This window comes from Idiotropiscis lumnitzeri, chromosome 8, assembly GCF_059441095.1.
Source record: "Idiotropiscis lumnitzeri isolate Australia: NSW breed Sydney's pygmy pipehorse chromosome 8, RoL_Ilum_1.0, whole genome shotgun sequence".
Lineage (NCBI taxonomy): Eukaryota > Metazoa > Chordata > Actinopteri > Syngnathiformes > Syngnathidae > Idiotropiscis > Idiotropiscis lumnitzeri.
This window is the reverse complement of record NC_142398.1, coordinates 14,738,687-14,752,152: the sequence shown is the minus strand read 5'-3', so window position 1 is coordinate 14,752,152 and position 13,466 is coordinate 14,738,687. Positions and strand designations below refer to the sequence as shown.

The window sequence follows — 13,466 nt, the reverse complement described above, 5'->3', positions numbered from 1 at the left end:
TGGGAATCCTTTTTTTGTTATTCCCAGACACGTGGATTGTCACTAAATATATAATTTGTCTTGCGTCGAGGTTGTAGCATTTTTAAATTGCGTCCGTAATTCCATTGTGCGCATCATCTAAGTCGTACAGGAAATAGCCCACATTAAGTCATTTAAAGTACTGTCAATGTTAAGAAAAAAAAGCAAGTGCAGGCTTCAAGGTCGCACAGTGAAAGACGCAGCAGCAGTCAATATACGTGCACAAAAGAAAAAAAGACAAACACAAAAAGCTAAATGGCGGAAAATGACTGTATCCCCATTACAAGCGTTGTCTCTTCAGCATACAAAGCCGGAATTGTGAAGGCAAGTGTGGGAGTGGATTTATGCAAGATTTGTTATCCTTTTTTTTTTTTCAATGGAGATTTGGAAGGATGGTTATGTGTAAGGCTGTAATACATTCCTGCTGTTCATCTGAGGCGATTTGAATCAAAATGTTTTACACTTAAAATATGATACCTGACCAATTTATGTAAAGCAATGCTTGGAAAATCAACAGAGAAACGGAGACACATGCTGATATATATGTCCGCACTTACATGACTCCACAGTGTAAGCTGTCTGTTCGTTAGACACCTCATTATGCAGCCCTGACATGTCGTCTCAAAGCTCATATGACAATTTCTTCTCCCCTGTCAAGCCTGGAAATGATATACTCAAGTAATCCCTGCAACATTCTGGCGGCTTAATAATAAGACTTTGCGGGAATGAATTGCAGAAATAGCAAGGGTGAAGGTGAGTGTGTGGTCCATGGTTTGCAATCAGCCCCAAGAAAAGACACTTCCCATGCTTTACTGATAATGCTTCAGTGAGTGCTCCTCTTTGTAACTTGCTTCGTATTACTATTTAATTCAATGGGCAAACTACGGCCCGGGGCCCACATGCGGCCCGTTAAACGTTTTAATCAGGCCCGCCGAAATTAAATGAATAAACCTTGTTAATGTTTTATTTTCTAAATACTGTGGTGTGTCAAGGACAGATATTTTGTTTTTATGCTTTTTTTCATTTTCATTTAGAATTAAATGTATTTTTTTTCTCAGATGAGCTGAGGTTACCAAAAGACTCCATCCATCTGCTCCTAGTCCGGCCCCTCTGTCAGATTTTAGAACCCATTGTGGCCCACCATTGAAAAAGTTTGCCCACCCCTGATTTAATTAGTAGTCGAGAATCACAGGACACTCGACCATCACTGAGTGGAAAATATGTTGACAAGTTTGGGACGTTTTGAAACCGGAACGCACCATGTTGCTTGTGTAGCATTCATTTAGCATATGTGATTCTGCCATTCATAAGCATCCTTTAAGCTGTCTAATGACAACCCAGTGGGAGTTTACTGTGACACTAAACCCACAACAAAAAGAATTACATCAAAACATGCTTCGTTTATAAAACCTTGCTAGCCGCTAATGCCAAAATCAATATAATATCCCATTGAAAAGCGAAAGCCCGTATCTGACTGAGCGGCGAACATTTGTGAGTGTTCGCGAAGGCAGTGAATGCTGATTTTACTTGAGGGTTCCTCCAGATCGCAAAGGTTCAAAATGGCGTTACAGTGGTCGTTTTAATGGTCGGAAACTGTTTTTCTTGTCGCCAAGGAGTTCTGAACATGTTCAAACGAATTTTTGAACATGCTTTTATATATGCTGTATATATATATATATATATATATATATATTGAAGTTTTTAGTTTTCAAAATGTTGACAATATTTTATCCCTTCTTCTTGCAAAACTCTGCTACATGAGCTTTGATCCAGCTGATCTTAACTCAGTATCCAGTCTCATGCTGACCTGAGAATGATCGGATTCTTACTACAGATGCAGGTACTACGACCAAGACATGTTCTCTTGTGACCATGCTATTGATCCAAATTTACAGCTCAGTTGTAGCTAGCCGCATTTGCAAGAGAGCTGCAGTTTAGAGGCGTCAGCTATTATAATTAATTCATCACTTAATTATCCAGGTGGGGAATGGGTAAAGTGTTGAACCTCTGCCAAGGCTAGTGTCAAGTACCACTTCTTTTAATGATGAAGGATAAAGAAGCCTTGCGCCAAGTCATTCATACTGATATGTTCAGATATATTCGAAGCCACACACAAAGAACCGAAATAATGATAGCCTTAAAATGGAGATAGAGAAAAATGACATTCAATAATTTAATATCAATTAATTAAACACAACAACTCAATGCAGAGAACTCTTTGCATATTTGGGTTCATTTAATCCATATCACTAGAGACATTTTCAGCATGTTCAAGCCGTGGTGTCGCATTTCGTGTGAATGTGATTGTTAACATTTACTCGGCTTTATTTTAGATGCATATTTTTTGGGGGAGGTTGGTGGGGGCAAAATAAAACTTTCTTTCTTTTTTCTGTGTGTGCCTAATGAACTCTAGTTCAGGGTTCCCCAACTTTTCTTGGGAACTGATAAATGTAAACGGTTACCAGTTTGATATATTTTTGACATTTGACCAAATCAGATTTTTATATCATTAATAATTAATAACAATTAATGTCGCTTACTCGTGTGGTGCTACCTGGTGCCCGTGGGTTTGAGTTTGCTTGCCCAGCTAACCCAGTGTGGTCCCACACTATGATGCCTCTTTGGGTGCTTAATCCATACAGTAAGAATCAAATTATGCCTTTGGTGATATTCTAGACTATGCTTGGTGTACACTATCACGTTTCTCCCACCGTTAGCTCTCTGTACGCTTTACTGCCCCAAAAAAAACCTGGCAGCAGACGTCATTGTAAGGCAAGTGAAGAAGAGAGTTTACAATTTACTGATGACTGCGATTACAGATATTAGTCTATGCCGCAGGATGTCTCAAGCATTTTCAACACTACGCAGGCTAATGTAGCTTCCACTTTTTTTTTCACGCCAACGAACATTGTTTAACACATTGCAGCGCTGAAAGACCAAAGTGTTGAATTTTGTCTTAAAGCCTTAATTAAATCTTTGGCCACATGTACTCCATGTCTTTTAAAGTTGAGTTTGTTTGAAGAATTTGTTTCAGCTCTCCCGTAGGGTCCCATTCATTTTGTATGCCATAAAATATTCATATAAAATCAGCAATCTAACCAATCTGATATGAAATGTCAAATGGGACTTTTTTTTTTTTCATACTCATGCTTTAACACAACGCATCGTTAGGTGGAAATGTGTCTGCTTGTATCGGCATCTTCACGAACTCGGAATCTCGATTCCGATTTACAAAACAGTGCAAGTCTGATGTATAAAGGATGCTTAAGTTGTACCATGACAACAACGTCTAAAATAACGAGCTCCGACAGCATCGTTGTTTTGTTGCTAATTAGCAGACATCAGCAATGCTGAATAAAATAAGAGCAATTTCCTGTCATAATGTGGGAGCACTAGCAGGCGTTTTAACTGCCTAATTACAGCTGGCATGTATCCACCACTGTTTGACTTCATTATAAGATGGAGGTATTGTCTTTTCACTGAGTTCTACTCAATCTCTCCAACAAGTCCTTCCCTGCAATCATACTAAACTGCATATATTGTAATCAAAGACAGCTTTCACATCAGTTTGGACTCATTATCGCCTATTGTTGGACTCACTGGCAATGGCCATTTAGGCCCATTGTCTTTTATTCCTCCCGTCAGCACTATTGTTAGAACCCTTTCCAAATCTTCTGTTGTAATAGCCCCAAAGCTCTCTTGTTGTTCAATTTGACCTTGTCACTTCAAGAGTGAAACCTTCAAAAGCAAGAGGTGCAGTGTCTTGTGTCCGAATGCAATCCCTTGTTTCTTCACTCACTTGTTACCGTTGAACTTTTTGGGGATGCCAGGATTGCTACACGAATAAGACCAGCGCAAATTAAAAGGCTTTGTGTAGTTTATTTATTTTTTTAATATTTTGCTAACTGGTAAAAAGTCTGAAAAAAAAATAATTTACATAAATATATTTATTTTGAATATCACTCAGCGTAAGCTCCGTGGACATCCGGCCCACGGATATTCAGACAATCAGAGGTGCAACTGGCGGACATGCGTGTTGTTTGAATTAACACGGAAATAGCACCATTGTTGCTAGGATACGAGATACACTGCGGTCATATCGAACGTTTAGTTGAGCGATTCTCGCGACGTGATTACACTTAAAGTCAATACAGTTTGCGCAGATGGGGCAGAATCTGTACGGCTACATCGGAGCCAAACAGCTTTGAGAAAGTGCTTACTTTGGCACATACACACCAGATATAAGGTGGACAAACATGGATCCATTATCTGATCCGCTTATCCTCACGAGGGTTGTGGGGGTGCTGGAGCCTATTCCTGCTGATTTAAAGCAGTAGACAGGGTACACCCTGAACTGGTTGCCAGCCAATTGCAGGGCACACAAAGACAAACACTCACAATTGCATATATAGGGGCTATTTCGAGTGTCCAATGAATCGGCCATGCACGTTTTTGGAATGTGGGAGGAAACCGGAGTACCCGGAGAAAACCCACACAAGTACAGGGAGAATATGCAAACGCCACACAAACTCGAACACACTTTTTGGAACATATAACATTATCACCCCGAGCCGATTTAATTACTAGTCAATTCAATTTACTAGATGCACACCAGAGAGGGACCCTTTTATGATTATTACCTTTCAGCATTTGTCGAATAACTGAGCCATTTTTCAAGCATAATGGGATGAGGATTTTGTTAATATAATGAGGACAGGGGAGGAAAAACGGGGTTCTTACCAGCATTTCACAATCTTCATTCAGACTGCTGGTTGTTTCGGATGTAACGGTACCGCTGTTATGTCTAGTCAATTTGCTCTACAAGCTACTTCTCCTTGTAGTAAACTTTTTAGTTCCACAAGACCACCCATGTTGACGACTGCAGATGTTTTATTTCTTCATATTCCGCTCATTCCCCTTGTAAAATGACTTATTTAAAGTTGAACCTTGTTCTCAGGTACTTTGTTTTATGTCTGAATACTAATGCACAGCGTGTGCAGCATGATACAACAGAAACGCCTAAACCTCATCAATATTCAGGCCTACTATAGCGAAGCCACCCTGCTTAAGTGCAGCTTCCATTCAAATGAACATACTTCAACAGACTCTGGGAGGCCAAAACTGGGCCAGTCAGTCTCTCTCCGTCTGCCTCTAACACAATATCACCACTAATGCCTTCGCTCTGTCGTCTTCTCTATCCCTCTCTTACTCACACCACACACACGCACACATACCTATTTCCCTCGACTCTGTGTTCAATGTACCGTAAAAGAAGAGTCACTTCAGTCATAACAGTTATTTTAACTACGCAGTCATTATAAGAAGTCATACTGGATTAAGAAAACACTCCTGCTGGATTCAAACAAAGAAATCAGCGCTGCCAATAGTCCTCAAAAGATAAACGTGATTCTTTATCTGGGACAAATATAGACACAATTATAGTCTTAAAAATGGTCCCAAAACTGAAAAACCCAAAGTGGCGAATCCATTTATTTAATTCTACCAAGAAAATGATCGCCTTACCACTTTAGTTTAAGCAGCTGCAATCAGTTTTAATTAGTACCCTCCTCTTTTGTAATGCGATATCAGTGTAGCCCATTATTGGAATGGATCAGAGGACAGAATCATGTCTGGCTATCATTACCATCTCGGTAGAACAATCTGCACAAACCAAAACAGGACAGCTCATTGCCTCTTCCAATTAAGATTCTTTTCATTCAAGTTCTGCCTGCTTGAACAAGCTTTCTGTGCAGGTGTAGGAGCAGTAGTGCATGAAAATATTACCTGAGCGTCCACCAGGGAGGCGTTGACCAAGCTCTCGTTGATGAAGACATGGACCAGGGCAGTGGCGCACAGCGAGGGGGCTCCACTGTCATTGACCCTGACCACCAGGCGATGCAGACCTTTGTGGCGCCGCTCCAGTGGTTCTGCCAGTGTGATCACGCCATTGGAGTGGCCAATCTCAAACAATCTGAAGGGATTCCCCCCAACCAAGGCATAGTGAAGGTCCGCATTTGGGCCAGTGTCCGAGTCGACGGCGGTCACCGTCCTGACAATAGTGCGGGCACTACTTGCAGGTGGGAGCAGCGTGTAGGATTCATTGGCTGGAGAGGTGATGGAGGGGGCGTTGTCGTTCTCATCGGTCACAAAAAGTGACACGGTGGCTGTGGCGGTTTTGCGAGGCTCTCCTCCGTCCACAGCACGTACACGGAAAGTGTAGGTGGAAAGCTTTTCACGGTCAAATGACAAAGTGGAAAAGATGGTGCCAGTGTTGTTCTCAATGGAGAACACCTCCTTGTTCTCCTTCTCGCCATTGTCTCCCACACCTTTCTCTCCTGACTTCTTCTCATCCAGTCCATCCATTTCTACAAAGAGAGTGAGTTCTGCATTCTCACCTTCGTCAGCGTCTGTCACGGTGACCATGCCAACTGGGCTGTTGGCAAGCAGGTTTTCTTTGACATAGAACGTAAAAACTTCCTGGACAAACTTTGGCGCATTGTCATTGCGGTCGGTCACCTGAATAACAACAGTCGCTGTACCTTGTAAAGGAGGGGTGCCCTTGTCCTTGGCAACAACTTTGAGTTCATACCGCTCTCGCTGCTCTCGGTCCAGGACGCCAGTGGCACGAATATCTCCATTATCCGGATCTATATAAAATGGCCCGTTTGAAACAGAGTCCAGTGAATATGCGATCTCCGCATTCTTGCCACTGTCTGCATCCCCGGCCACCACAGTAACGACCCTCTCGTTGGGAGAGTTGTTTTCCGCAAAGTGGACCTCCACAACACTTTGGGCAAAGACGGGGGGATGGTCATTGTAATCGACCACTCGCACCATCAGTGAACTGTTGCTGGAAAGACTCGGGCTTCCAGAATCTACTGCCACAATTGTGACGCTGTACTCTTTGGTGACCTCGTAGTCCAGCAAGGCTGAGGTATGCAGGAAGAATTTCTTCTTGTTCCTGTGACAAAAAAATGTCAAGCATACATTTATACATCTGTACTTATAGTCATGCAGTATCCAGTACATGTATATCCAGGTACTTTTTAAGATCTCGCTAAAAGAATGAGCATTCCATAATACAGCTTGTTGACTGTTTCCATTCACATTGTTTTGTGGAAGTAGTCAACAAGCCAGCGTCAAGTGATAATAATTGCAGAGGAGCATAATTATTGAGCTTCTTTCCCTGACTCTTTATCTCGTGAGTTTCTTGTCAAACACAATGATAACGCTCAGGTATAATAAGTGTAACACTGTTAAAGCAAATATTGCAGTAGCTATATTTTTGTTTGCTCACCCTGCTTCGTGTTTTTACGGCTCTCTCGTCAACGTCTTCAGAAAATAGTTTTACAACTGACTTGAAAGCACTGACATTTGGAGTATGCTCTGTTGCAATAATACTACTAAATGAGTCAGAAAATCCTTGATTTTATTGAATATTTATGATCCAATTTTACAGAGAGCGTGACATTTTATACACTCTCTGGTTTTAGTGAATGAGTGGCCCCCTTGAAACGAGTTGAATAAAAAAAACAGCATGAAACATCACTTCAGGTACTCTTCTCTGGATTTTCCGTCGAATGTCGGATTTGTTTAGTCAACAATGAGCGGACGATCACTTCTATTGCGCGGATTTTGCTCTTTGTCAGATAATGTGGTGTATCATTTCCATACCCAATGCTTTCTTACTGCTTGCATTAGTGAGTATTTCTATCGTCCTATCAGAATAATTTGAATGAATGTTTAGGAACCAATTTGGCTTCTTGTTAATGAACAATTCAGGTTTTCTGACTCACCTGTCAAAGGCCTCATCAGCAGGTAAGGGTGGGAGAGCTGTTTCACCAGCTGGCTTCAAAGTGAATGGGACATCTCCCACAACTGTACAGGTCACAGCCCCATTTTCTCCTTGGTCTCGGTCCGAAACCTGAACCAGAGCGACCGGTGTGTCTACCAGAACATTCTCAGGAACCAATGCGGCTCCATCTCGCACTGGGATTCGTCCGATCTTGCGAATCTCTACAACTGGGACATTGTCGTTTTCATCACGGACTGCTAAAATGACCGTGGTTCGATCACTGCGTGGTGGCTGACCCCTGTCCCGAGCCGTGACCGTGAATCTTAGCTGGGCCACCTCTTCCCTGTCAATCCTGTGAAGAACGCTCAGCCATCCAGTTGCCTCGTCCAGTCGCAGAAGCCGCCTGACCGATTCTGTGGCCGCTCCAAAGACGTACTCCACCTGCCCATTCACACCAATGTCACGGTCTGAAGCCCGCACCTGAAGTACTGGTGTACCTGGAGGTGCATTTTCTGCCATTTCCGCCTCATACGTAGGCCTTTCAAACAGTGGGCTGTTGTCGTTTACATCAGTGATGGAAACGCGCAGGAGAGCTTGAGATGATCGTGGGGGGTTCCCTCCATCTCGAACCCGCAGGATTAGTTCATATGAGTCTTTTTGTTCGCGGTCCAATGTACCTTTAACAATCAGTTGAGGTTGTTTTTCACCATCTGGGATATCTGCTACTTGGAGTTCAAACACAGTGCTCCTGGCTCCTCCCACAATATCTCCACTCCTACCCCTCCTATCACCAAGACCATCTACTCGACCAATGGGATTTCCTCCCGTTGTGCGCCTTGCAGAACTCGACCCAGTTGCACCTTCTTGGATCAGCTCGTAGCGGTCGATACCGTTTCGCCCGAAATCCCTATCTGTAGCAGTAGGTAGCAGGTAAAGCGTGCCAATTGGCCGATTTTCCTCCACTGAGAGCTGGAGGACGGGTGATGGAAAGGAAGGAGTGTTGTCATTGATGTCCGTTATGACTACGCGGCCTTCAAACAAGTCCACCCAGCTTTGTAGGGGGCCAATCACAGACACCTCAAAGTCCAAGAAGCACTCATTTTCGTCAAAAATCATCTGGCATTGGGGAAGCTTCTCCCTGTCGATACGCCTCGGCCCAGTCGTCAGCTCACCTGTTACGTTGTCGATCTTGAAGAACTCAGAGCCGCTCTCTAGGGCGAAGGTGACGTCCCCACTGCCTGTACCTGCCGTGAGGCCCAGGTCTGCGGCCACGTTGCCTATCTTGACGTCAGGGGGGCCCTCCTCCGCTACCCGGTATCGGAGAGCTGAGTGTGCACCTGGCAGCTGAGTCAGCAGCTGCAGCAGCAGTAAGACCACGAGGCTGAAAGCCTGCGCCGAGGAGTGCACTGCACCAAGTCTATGCATGGCTCCGTCCTGCTCTGCTTGCCTCTCACCTCACTGTTTTTCCTCCCGAGTCTGCGGCTGGCCTGCCTCTTCTTTCTTTATCACTCTTTAGTGTTGTAGCCCACAGCGTGGGTGTTTGATTTATTCTTTCTCTCTTTGCTACTGATGGCTGATGTCTTTTTACTTCCTTTATTTTTCTCCTATCTTTCCAACTTCTATTACAACTCAGTCCTGTTCTTGCTTGGCTCTTCAAACCGCGTGATATATTTATATAGAAATCCAATGTGCTGCAAAAAAAAAAAAATAGAAACCTTTGATTAACTGACGCACCACTCAAACGTTGCATCTGTCTTATAGTCGTCACTTTTCATTATTCCAGTCACATATGGGACAGCAGCTTTTTCTCGCGTGTCTCACTTTACCGAAACTGCATTGCAGCACCTCCGCTCTACACAAAAGAGGAGGCGAGCTGCGCGTCCTACTCACGGACAGTGCAAAGAAAGACCAATAACTACTCAAATCTAAAATCATTCAAGAGGAGAAAAGTATTTTCCTGTAAATTCTCGTCTTACCTGAAGAGCCGGCGGTTGCCTTCGCTTTCTTTCCCCGCAGTGGCGGAGCAACGTGCCAAGCCATCGGATTCCGACGCGCAACTTGGAAGGGGACAGCACTTTATTAAACGCCAACGGTTATAAAGTAACCAAGCGAGGCTGCTAATTTAGCGCCTGTCTTGACGAGCTAAAGCGGGAGATCCCAGCACGGGCATCAATTACGCGTTAATCCTCGCCGGCACTCTGCTCGGGATGTCGGTAATGGACCGAGTGAAGATGCGTCTTTTTTTTCCAAGAGTCCCGCATTCTCTCTCTCTCTCTCTCTCTCTCTCTCTCAACTTGCACCTCCTATTCCTCCTCCTCCTCCGCCTCTGGCTTTACCCCCCTCTCACCTGCACTGCTCAGGACTGCTGCTGTAGCTGGCGATGCTGCAGTCTCTCTCTCTCTCTCTCTCTCTCTCGCTCTCTCTCTCTCTCTCTCTCTCTCTCTCTCTCCTGCAACATTCTCTGCCCTAACTCACCCAGTGGGTTGGAACAGAGGAAGCAGAGGCAGTGTTGGGTCGTTGTGTGTGTTTGTGGGTTGCAGAGGAAAGACCTTCACCCCCCCCCCCCCAAATTCATCTATCTCCATCCCTCTATCCCACCCTGCATGCTGTCATATAGTTAGATTAAATGACTTACTGTCCCGGCTGTTGACATACCCCTCGCCCCGTCCATGCATGCTGGCTTCACATCTTTATTCTTATATTCATGAAATAAAAGGAGAGTGATGTAGCTTTGTCAGCCCATTGCAGACCCGTGTCACATTTGTGCTGGTGCAGCTATTTTGGAGGTGGGTGGGGGTGGGGTGGGGGGTGGGGGGTGGCACACAACAGTGGGGAAAAGGCTTCATTCATTCTTTGTGTCAAAGAGGCGTTCATTGGCACACATCCTGGTGGCAAATCATAACAGTGGCATGCTGCAGTAATTTATACTGGGCTTCAGCCTGCAGTGGCAAATGATAGTCAGCCTAGACAATGTTTTCTGACACAATGCTCCCGTAAGTCTTACTGTGGCACACACCAGGTTTTTTGGGATGTAAAAAAAATAAAAATAAAAAGTAAAATAAAAAGAGGCTGCAATAAATCATAAAACGTAACCTCTACACATTTTAACATTCTTAATGACCATGCAAGTATAATATATATGTATATATATATATATATATATATATATATATATATATATGATATTCATTCATTATTTCCATCATCAATTCACTTTCACAGTAAAACAGTAAAACAAAAAGAAAACCCTTTTTTTTTTTTTTTAAACAAGGGACAATTTAAGCAACCAGCCAATGAATTGTGACTAACGTTTGCAGTCATACTCATCACCTAACCTTTAATGTCTCCTCACCCTCACTTGCCTTACTCATGCTACTGCTGTTCAATCAACCACATGGTTACGAAAACTCAACTCCTCATTGTTGCATCATCTCCAGCTGGCATGGCACTGAAATACACTGGACACTCCTTTGGGACATGCAAGAGTCTGGAGTCTGCTTACAATGCCTAACCAATGTTTTTTATTTTTATTTTTTTTGTTCTTCTCCTGTCACTTCCTTTTGAGGCAAATTTCCCACTAAACCTTTCGTTGAATTTGTGATTTGAAAATTTGGATGAACTTGTCTAAACGTCAAACTAATATTTTGTTGAAGCTTTTTGCTTTGATGACAGTATTGAGTCTTGAGTAGGAAGTAGGAGAAGCATGGCATTACTCCCCCACTCTTCCTCGCCGAAGCCCTCCAAATATGTCAGACTGTCACATCTCTCATCTCTTGTGCACGGTCCTCTTCAGTTCACACCACTGATTTTCAGTTGGCTTTAGGTCTGTGCTTTGGCTGGGCCATTCCAAAACGTTCTTGTGGTGAAGCCTATCTTTTCTGAATAAGGCTTCCGCCAAAAGTGTACACTTGTTTTATGGCAAAATTGCCTGATATTTGTGAACAAGGTTTGGTTGTCCATTTTTTTTATAGAGCCTTTGTGACAGTGTCAATAATAATGAGCAGTGTAGGTAACCAATTTGTTCTATTAGATATCATTGGATTGGACTTTGGATAAACATGCTCTCTGTTTTAAGTAGTCTAGTAGCTTTTTTTAGTTGGAGGGAGCTATTCAGGGAGGAACGCAATGCAGTACTGGGCTGCTGCTGCTGCTGCTTCTGTTGTATTGAACCCTGCCGGAGCTTCCACATCAGCGCTCCGTTAAACCACTTCTGCATTTCTAATTTCCCCCATCAGGTCGGCCAGTCAGGCCCTTTCAGGTGAAAGCCCCTGCAGAAAGCTATCAGCGCATCTGGCATCAGTGAAACAATGTTATTTACTTGGCTGGAGTTTTGTGTGACCACGATAAGTGAACTGTTTGTGGCTGGCAGAGGGTAAACACAACCTGACAAACTGCAGAAAGGTCACACACACACTCATACGCGCTCTCGCTATTGCGCCGGGGTGGAACTTGAAAGGCTCACTTACGCCCCCTGTTGTTTGACCCGCACACATTTTTATTTTGCCATCCAGTGTGTGTGTTTACGTTAATAACATGAATGTGAATAAAACCCCGAGCAACAGCAACACACACACACATTTTCAGGTTCTCCTACATGCACAGGGTTACCTGAGGTTATTTTTATTTTAGTGTAGACAAATTTTGACCCAATGAAATAAAACAAGATATTTTAATGCCCAAACCATTAAGATATAATTGAGCATGAATCCTCTTTCATCAGCAAATGAACCGCTGTTTTCCATTTGCATATTGAATGTAAAGTGCATATGTGTGTGTGTGTGAGGAGAAACTTAACCCACGTTGACTTCCCTTCACTGCTAAAGACCTAATCTAGTGTTTGTGCTGCAACAAAAGAGGATTGGAGCTCCAGCACATGGCCAGAAAGGATAAGTGTAGAGAAAATGAAGCGAGTGACGTATTTAATAGCCTTTTGCAACAGCAGCTGATATTCAAATTAAGTATCACGGATTAGATTTGTTTGATGTCCTGCACTGTTTGTGCTCAATTTGTTTGACCTAAAAGCAGAAGTTGTAAGGTTGGTCCAATAGAACCTTGGCCTAATTTGCTATTCATGAGCCATTTAGCTCTGGAGTTTTTGTATTTTCCACAATAACTCGTTCTGATGCTATAGCAACAAAGTACATCAGGTTAATTTGTTCTTGTTGTTTGTGTGTGTGTGTGTGTGATTGTATTTTAATTTTAACAGGAGCGACAAACTTAGTTTGGCACTTGTATGACAGTTTGATGAGTTCAGTTGTTACATAAATAATTGCATAATATTATTGATTTGATAAATGTCTTATGATGTCTCCAGAACAAATAATTCCAATTTAACTCAATGGGATAATGGTTTTGAATTTGTTCTAATCTGTTTGACCTTTCATTCGGCCAGGACGCGCTCCAGCTCATCCGTGACCCTCAGGAGGTAAATAAAATGGACGGTTGTGAAATATAAGCGCAAGAATAAGCGCATTATTGTGATGTAATTTTCTTCTGACAGTGTTATTCAAAATGAAGCATTGACTAGTTAACCCTTTTTGTAAAATATTGCATGCTTACACACTCATCCATGCTGGTTAAAATTTTAGACATATTTCCAATGATTATTTATTAACACAATGTTATATCATAATTGAGTCACTGCGCTTTATGT

General features: G+C 43.0%; 1 protein-coding gene across 1 annotated transcript in view; it reads right to left on the bottom strand.

Annotated features, from left to right (window-relative positions):
• pcdh7a (protocadherin 7a) overlaps nucleotides 1-10,090 on the bottom strand; it is a 49,641-nt gene extending 39,551 nt beyond the window's left edge. Inside the window, exons 1-3 of the mRNA XM_088303439.1 lie at nucleotides 9,790-10,090; nucleotides 7,815-9,504; nucleotides 5,803-6,979 (exon numbers count right to left, since the gene is read on the bottom strand). Of these exons, the coding sequence (XP_088159565.1) occupies nucleotides 5,803-6,979; nucleotides 7,815-9,238 (2,601 nt within the window). The 5' untranslated portion in view covers nucleotides 9,239-9,504; nucleotides 9,790-10,090. The remainder of the gene's footprint in view (nucleotides 1-5,802; nucleotides 6,980-7,814; nucleotides 9,505-9,789) is intronic.
• Between the last annotated feature and the right edge of the window lie 3,376 nt (nucleotides 10,091-13,466).